This window comes from Eublepharis macularius, chromosome 17 (genome assembly GCF_028583425.1).
Source record: "Eublepharis macularius isolate TG4126 chromosome 17, MPM_Emac_v1.0, whole genome shotgun sequence".
Classification (NCBI taxonomy): Eukaryota; Metazoa; Chordata; class Lepidosauria; order Squamata; family Eublepharidae; genus Eublepharis; species Eublepharis macularius.
The window spans coordinates 22,102,899-22,110,440 of NC_072806.1; the positions used below are offsets into that span (position 1 = coordinate 22,102,899).

The 7,542-nt window shown below is 46.1% G+C and overlaps 1 protein-coding gene across 1 annotated transcript in view; it reads left to right on the forward strand.

Annotated features, from left to right (window-relative positions):
* Positions 1–4,956, forward strand: part of SRRM3 (serine/arginine repetitive matrix 3) — a 74,423-nt gene extending 69,467 nt beyond the window's left edge. The window contains exons 13-15 of the mRNA XM_055000989.1: positions 1,167–1,382; positions 2,240–2,377; positions 4,767–4,956. Of these exons, the coding sequence (XP_054856964.1) occupies positions 1,167–1,382; positions 2,240–2,377; positions 4,767–4,956 (544 nt within the window). The remainder of the gene's footprint in view (positions 1–1,166; positions 1,383–2,239; positions 2,378–4,766) is intronic.
* The last annotated feature ends 2,586 nt before the right edge of the window (positions 4,957–7,542 follow it).

A 7,542-nucleotide genomic window follows, 5' to 3' on the forward strand; every position in this document is an offset into this window, starting at 1 on the left:
CAGGCAAAGCAGAGCAGGGTGCATCCTGGCTGCAAAGCAGCTGATCACCCGCCCCAGTTGAGTTGCAGCTCAGCCCAGGAATGGCTGGGCATGCACATCTGCTCCAGGACTCTCACCACCACCACCCTGCAGAGCAGGGGGCCAGCCAGGCATGGTGTGCCTTCCCCCCACGCTCACCTCTTCAGCTGTGCTCAAAGTTTTTTAAGAAAGGAGTGACTTGACATTCGATGCCCGCAAAGACCGCGACTGAACCAGTGCCATATATTTAGTATAAAATGAACAAAAGGACTCCAAATTGAACCGGCACCAGACAGTATAAAACGCATGGGTGCAAAGCCGAAGCCACAGTGATCAGGTCGACATCTCAGAAAAGGCGATGTTAACCTTGAGGGTGAAATGAGCCACAGTTCCCTTAAGCAGAACTGAATGCTGCTGCTTCTTTCCAGCATGCCAAGCAAAGAGCATGATACCAGCTAGCCACACCCTGTGCCCATCAAAATCAATAAAGAGCCCTCTACAAGATGTAGACAGAGACCACATGGCCACAGCTTAAAGATTTCCCCCTTCTTACATTCCACAACTTATGAGGACTTTTTAGGGGGAGAATCAGGACGGAGTGACTCCCAGCTGATCAACTGGAAGTCAGTTTCTTCTGATCAACCATCCTGGAAACTTTGCTGTCTCCCAGATGCTGAGATGCAGTGAATTTTGTAAGCGTGTGAGGGGGAGAGGTTTTATCAGAAGTCCTGCTTTTCTGTTCATCCCACCCCAAGCTGTCATTTTGGGCTGCAGAGAATCGGTGAGAAATGGGCTCTTTCTCCTCTCCCTTTTGCAATTCAGAGATTAAAAATGTTGCTTCTTTCCCTGCCCAACTTGGAGGGGAGAGATGGACTTCCGTTTGCAACGTCACTAATTATTGTGCCAAGAGGGTTGGGTGGATAAGAACTGGACTCCCAGGCGATTCCCAGGCAATCAGCTAAGAGTTGTCTTCTGACCAACAGGCACCTTGGTGTTCAGCAATGGTTCAAGTTGCTCGATAGCATCCAAACATATCCCTGATCGGCTCACAGTCTGATCATGAGTGTCCTACAAAGGAAGTTTGTCTGCCAAACAGTTTTACCGAGAAATTCATGGCATCCCTAATCTTACCCTATTGCCTCTTTCAGGACAAAGGAAAGGCACCATCGGGGAAGACCTCATAGCTGCTCTCCGCCCCCAGTCAAACACTCCAGGCACAATTCAGGGCGAAGGAAGAGTCTGTCACGCAGCAGCACTTGGAGTTCCAGTAGGTCACCATCAAAATCCCGGTCCCGATCCCGGGAAAAGAGATCTGCACGCAGCAGGACACGATCTGGATCACAGAAAAAAAACACTAGCAGCAGGTGAGATGTCCGCAACTCTTGGCTACAATCCCATGGCCAATGCTTCCTTTTTGGAATGTGTAATGAGGCTGGAAGGGCTAATTTTACTCAGTATCAGTATTTATTATTATGATTCTAGATCAGAAGTCAAAGTCAAAATTATCAACAGACAAATGTGATAAATACATGTCATAAATATATAAAACATACTAGACATAAAGTACAAATCTTAATTAAAATTTCCTAAATTTCCTGAAGCAGCCATGTTCTTCTGCCTAATTAAACATGTCTGGGCACAAAATTTAGCCACTTTAAAGGAGATTTCACTACAGCAATCACCAAGAAAGAGTGAAATATAAAATTGATTTGATCTACCAGGGTAATTGCGCATAAAAGGAGTGAGGTGTGTATATTCCGAATGTTCTGGTAAAACCGACAGTATAGAAGAACATACTCAATTGTTTCTACTATACCAGTATGGCATGGACTAATTTTAATCATTATGGGCACAGTACTTTGATTTTGAGGTTTGTGCTTTGCATGTCAAAGATTTGACACCCCTAGATATGCAGTTTAAGTTAGTAAGAGCTGAGGACCTTTCTCTGCCTGGGAACCATTGCTGATTAAAACATATAGTGTTGAGCTATATGAAGCAATAATTAGACTAAGTGTTAAGTGTATTCATGTGTACTATCTGCTAGTCCTTGGGATTGGTGTTTCACATACCCCATTCCCTTTTGTGCCTAAGGAGGGGGCACTGAGGCACATGATCTTAAGTTCCTCTCAAGGCAAAAGACCCAGACTCGGACCTTCAGGTACCTCACTCAAGACCTCAAGTCCCTGATATACCTGTCTAAAAGACTCTTGTTTTCATCTAGAGAGAAGGATAACGAGCCACGAACCCGGCACAGCGACACTGAACCGACCCGCACCCGACGTCGTTCCCGAAGCTATTCCCCCATCCGGAAGAGAAGGCGTGACTCTCCCAGCTTTATGGAGCCCAGAAGGATCACTAGGTAAACATTAGAACCAAGAAAAGGTAAATTCGGAATTCCCAAAAAAGCCTGGGGAGAAAATTCGGAAGAAGAGAATTTCGGGAGCATTCCTTTCATTAATGTTGCAAACCTCTCCTTTTCCATCCAATCTCAAGGTTCCTCCTGGAGAAACATCAAGCAGAGCACATAGCTGCCAGGGCCAGGTTACCATGGTAACCTTCCCTCCCATCTGGACCCCGCTGTGTCTCCTTGAATCCACCACTCTGTGAGGCTTTGTGGAGCTATATTTTGTTCGTCTCTCTGTCTCTGTCAGTCTCACTAACTAATGTCTCTGGCAATATGGGTCGGAGAAGGAGGCAAGGGTGTCTGTGGGGGCTATAGTGAGATTCTGGCTATGGCATTGGCTGGTAGCAAGATTCTCACTGGTAGAGAGAGTCAGGTACCGAAAATCTGTAACAAAATTCTGGCTGGTGGCTAAGCCATGGGTGACTTGGTGATAGCTAAGCAGACCCTTTCTACTTTCTTCAAAATCTCCATCACCCACCATTCCAGTTTTTCATAAGCCTTCACCTTCAGATTTCACTATCACAAGAATGTAATTTTAACCAAAGACAGATATGGGGGACAAGGGCCGATTCCAGACGGCCCCCCGCCTCGCGAAACGTCGCGCGTCGTCGCGCAGAAAACGCGAAATATCGCGTTTTCTCGCGCGAGTTTTGTGCGATGTCGCGCAAAACTCGCGCGAGAAAACGCGATATTTCGCGTTTTCTGCGCGACAACGCGCGACGTTTCGCGAGGCAGGGGGCCGTCTGGAATCGGCCCTTGTCTGTAGTCTTCTTGCACAACACTTTCCCACACTAAACACATTTCTGTCTTGTGGACTCTGACACACCTTCTGGGAGAAGGGAGAGGACGGTAGGGGGTGTATGAATGTGAGCTTTATTAGTTTTAGATTTTGTTTCTTTTCTTTATTTCAAATAATAATAATACCACACTTTTGTCCGCCCCCCATGGGAACCCAAAGCAACTTACACCATCCTTCTCCCTTCCTTCATTTTATCCTTACAACTACCCCATAAGTGAGGTTAGGCTAAGAGTGAGAGAGCAACAGGTTCAAAGTCACCCAGCAAACTTCCATGACAGAGTGTGGATCAACCACCACAAAAAGTGCAGATCAAAAAACACAGATTCCCAGTGATGCTTGGCCCTCAAAGAGGCAGCAGTTTTTCTCTGGATTGGACAGAGACTTCCTTCATTGGAGTCCTCATCAAATGGCATTCACATGATGAAATAGAAGTTGGGCTATAAGAAATATCCATGTGTGAAGTGCAGTTTGAAGGAGATTACTTTCTTCTAAATCCATTGATGTCAATGGGTCTAGAAGGGTGAAACTCTACTTAAGACCGTAATGTTCTCTGTCCGGTCTCCAAAGTGAATTTAATATCTGTCAAGGAATCAGCAGTTTGGAGTAGAGGGAGGGGTCACAATGGCAAATCTTGCCCTCTAACTAACCCCTAATTTCTGTTTTCCTGCAGCGGTAGTTCTCCGGTCTCACAAGCAAAAACACAATTGCTATTAACCTTTTCACACTCTTGTTATTTTAGCTGGCTAACCAAGGACTAACGGCTTGAAAGGTGGAAACTTTGGCATTGTGGGGGAGGCTGGCGTGGTTGTGAGGGTTGCAAGTCCAACTGAGGAATTCACTCAGGCTGAGGTCCAGCTGGTACATGGTGCCTATTCACATTTCACAAGATTTTAAATCTGGAAAATATTCTCACTTGCTCTGGTAAAACACAAACCGGTTTGAATCGAACAATTCAAATTGATCCGGGCAAGTTAAATAGTGGAATTTGGAATGTATGGCAAGGCTCAAATTTTTATCACCACAATTGGGAAATTCAGTTTTTTAAACGTTAAGGTTTGTCACACACTTTCCAAAAATGTGAGTTCAAAAACTTGCTGATTTGGACATTTTGGTATAGATGAGAATCACTCCCCCCCAAATACTGAGTGGTTAAAAAATAAAACAATAATGTGAAAGAAGGTGAGTTTTGCACAGTTCACTCAGTGTTCGTTAGCTATGGTAGTTGCAAAACTGAGCATTCATCAGAGTGCCAAATCTTTAATTTTCTCTTAATTTTTGTTAAATTCTCTTTTATCTTGAAAATAATGGCACACTACCTTATTCAAGATGCATATTTAGGCCTCAGTTAAGATCTTAACTTTGCCCAATATTCCTTGCCAGTTTGGTTTTATATATGCATACACAAACACACATATATTCATATTCTTTTCCACCTGCTGGCTCATTTCTACCCTCAATGCCAAAGCCAAATCCCCCATACCTAAATCCAGTGCGAATCCCACCACTGCCGCCAGGTGCTAACTGATTTCATTTTTCTGCCTGCAGTGCTCGCAAGCGTCCGATCCCCTACTACCGGCCCAGCCCGTCATCCTCCAGCTCACTGAGCAGCTACTCTTATAGCCGCAGCCGCAGCTATGACAGCTACAGCCACAGCCACAGCCGTAGCCGGACACGCAGCCACAGCCGCAGCCCAAGTTACAACAGCTGCAGCAGCTCCGAGAGCACTGGCTTTTGAGCCCCAACACCTGGGTTGCTGGAGAACCCGGGCTCTGCCCTCTCCCCAACCCGGTCTCTTCCCCAGGCATGCCCTACTTAAATTTAGGGTTCCTAGGCCCATCCAGCGCCAGTCTCTTTGTCCCTTCTCCGTTTCATCCAGAGTCTTCTCATCGTGTCTCTGGAGGTGCTGGATCTCTCCCACCAGTGAAGGGGGGGGAGAGGTAGCTGGCCCAAACTGTCACTTGGGAATCAAGAAATCCACAGGAAGGGCATGCCAGGGAAGAAACTGCTGAGTCACCCATGAAAAGAATGCAGCGTCATAGGAGATGCAAAACTCTCCTTGGAAGTGCAAGTTCTCAGCAAAGCTCAGTGAAGGATCATCTCACAATGTTCCCATTAAGGATGTGAGGATCTGGCTGATAAAGGAGGGGAGAGGCATGATTTTTTTTCTAATTTCTACTGGCAAAAGTTTGGGAGGGGTTCTGGGGTGAAAACACGTGTGGGTGTAAGAGACACATTGAGCAAATGAACAAACTTGGACTCTACCATGGAACTTTGGACTCTGGGAAAGAAAAGAGGATCCTCTGGGTTCCCCTCTCCCCTTTCCTGAACAAACTGCTCACAGAAGATACTTCCTTGGGCTATCATTGTTATTTATTTGATTATTTATTTATTTCACTCCAGCACTGCCTGGAGAAACTCATGTTAATTTATTTTGAAGCTGGAAGGGAGTCGGGATGGTGGTGTAAATTATCATGGGAAGAAATCTTGCAACTAAGTTGCTATGCTGAGGTTTGGGTATATATAGAGTGAAGGATAGAGGGTAACATGAAAGGAGGGAGAGAAGGAAGGAAGCTGAGGGGAGGAGTGTGGGCTCCATCCTGAGCGGACTCAGTGTACCTGGAAAGGGCCACAGCTCAGTGCTGAAGCAGATGATCTGTACATAGGTGCAAAGAATATCCAGAGCCACTTCCCCGAACTCATGCGCTTTTCTGCAAGTGCAGCCTGTCAGATACCAGAGGTAAGCAGCCCATTTTGGAAGTTAGACAGCCTTGAAGGAGCTCTTTTTATCCATCCAAATCTACACATCTCACTTGTGCTCTCAACTGAGAGAGTAGGCCATCATCTCTGCTTTGAGGGGGCTTCTGGAGCCACCAGCTCAACTGCTGACCATCCTGCAGACAGCCTCACACCAGTCCTTGCTATAGTATGGGAGAGAACACCCATTCCCTTGCACATAAGGTCAAACGTCAACCAGGAGAGCAAGGGAGAGAACCACTTGGCATGCAGAGTAGCCATCCCCAAGAGATCCTGGAGTGCAGTTCGCTTAGCGTCTCTTTCCACCAGCAGAATGGTGCCAGTAACAGCAGAGTTTGGCTGTGGCTCTGCCGCACCTCCCATATTCATTAGAGGGAAAGAGAGAGAGAGAGAAATAGTGGGGTCGGTACCCAGAGGTCACCTTCGCAACCTGCCATCTGAAGAGGTCCAAATTGGCTACAGGTACCAATAACTGATCCAAGAACGCTGATAATAAAAGCACCTACTGTGAGGATTAGTGTCTTGGCATAACAAATGGCAGGAGCAGGTTTTTCAGAGCAGAATACTTGCAGAGTGGGAAGGCAAGACGCTCAAATGTGGTTCGCCAAGGAGCACCATCAGAATAAAACATGGATTCCAGGCCATCTTTAGAAGTGGACCTCCACAAACATGTCCGTCCTGTGATCAGTGAAGGTGAGATAGAGAAGATGGTTGTTTTCAGGCTCTGCTTCCGAACACCACACCTTGGATTCATACCAAGCAATGCTTAAGACTTTGAGGACTGGGTAGAAGGACTGGAAAGCATCGCTCCGGTGACAACTGTATTTGCCAATAGCTGTTTGAATTCAGATGCTGCATCTGCCATGTTGCTGAATCATTGCTGTGCTATAGCAGTCATTCACAACTGGAATATCGTCCAGTTATGAATGTTTGCTATATTGCAACAAACAGTGTAGTACTCGGTGATGTATGAATGCAGCCTAGGTTTAGCCAGGAAAATCGGAAGCAGCTTTCTTATTCTTAGTGTGGCAATTTGTTGGGGGTGGAGGTGGGGGTTAGGGTTATATTTGATGCTCGTTGACAATGGAAACATTTTGGTACCAGTCCTGGAGAGGGATTTTTTTAAAACATCTTTTTTAAATTTTGGACATTCAGAATGTAAAGCAAAAAATTCAGTTTGGGGCATGGAAGGCATTTATTTTCCTCTTCTTTCCTCCCTCCTGATGCAGAATGTTCACATCGCCTCCTTTTGGTTTTAAGTGAAACACAGAAAAGACTGGTGGGGTTAGGGATCAAAACCACGCCGAGACGGTTGTGCTGGTCAAGGCAGGAAAACTGCCAAATCCAGAAGCCAGCAGCTGTCAGGCAATCAGCAGAAGGTCCTGTTTTGTCGATCAGGTGAGGGCAGAAGGCCCGGCTGCTCATTTTTATACCCAGAGACTTCATGCTGTTAAAACAGTCTTTTGTACTGCAGAACAAGACTTGCATCAGTGTTCTGTTCTTTACGTTTCTGCTCATTGCCCTGTGCCCCCGAGAGCTATGATCAAAACGAGGGCCAGTTCCAGGT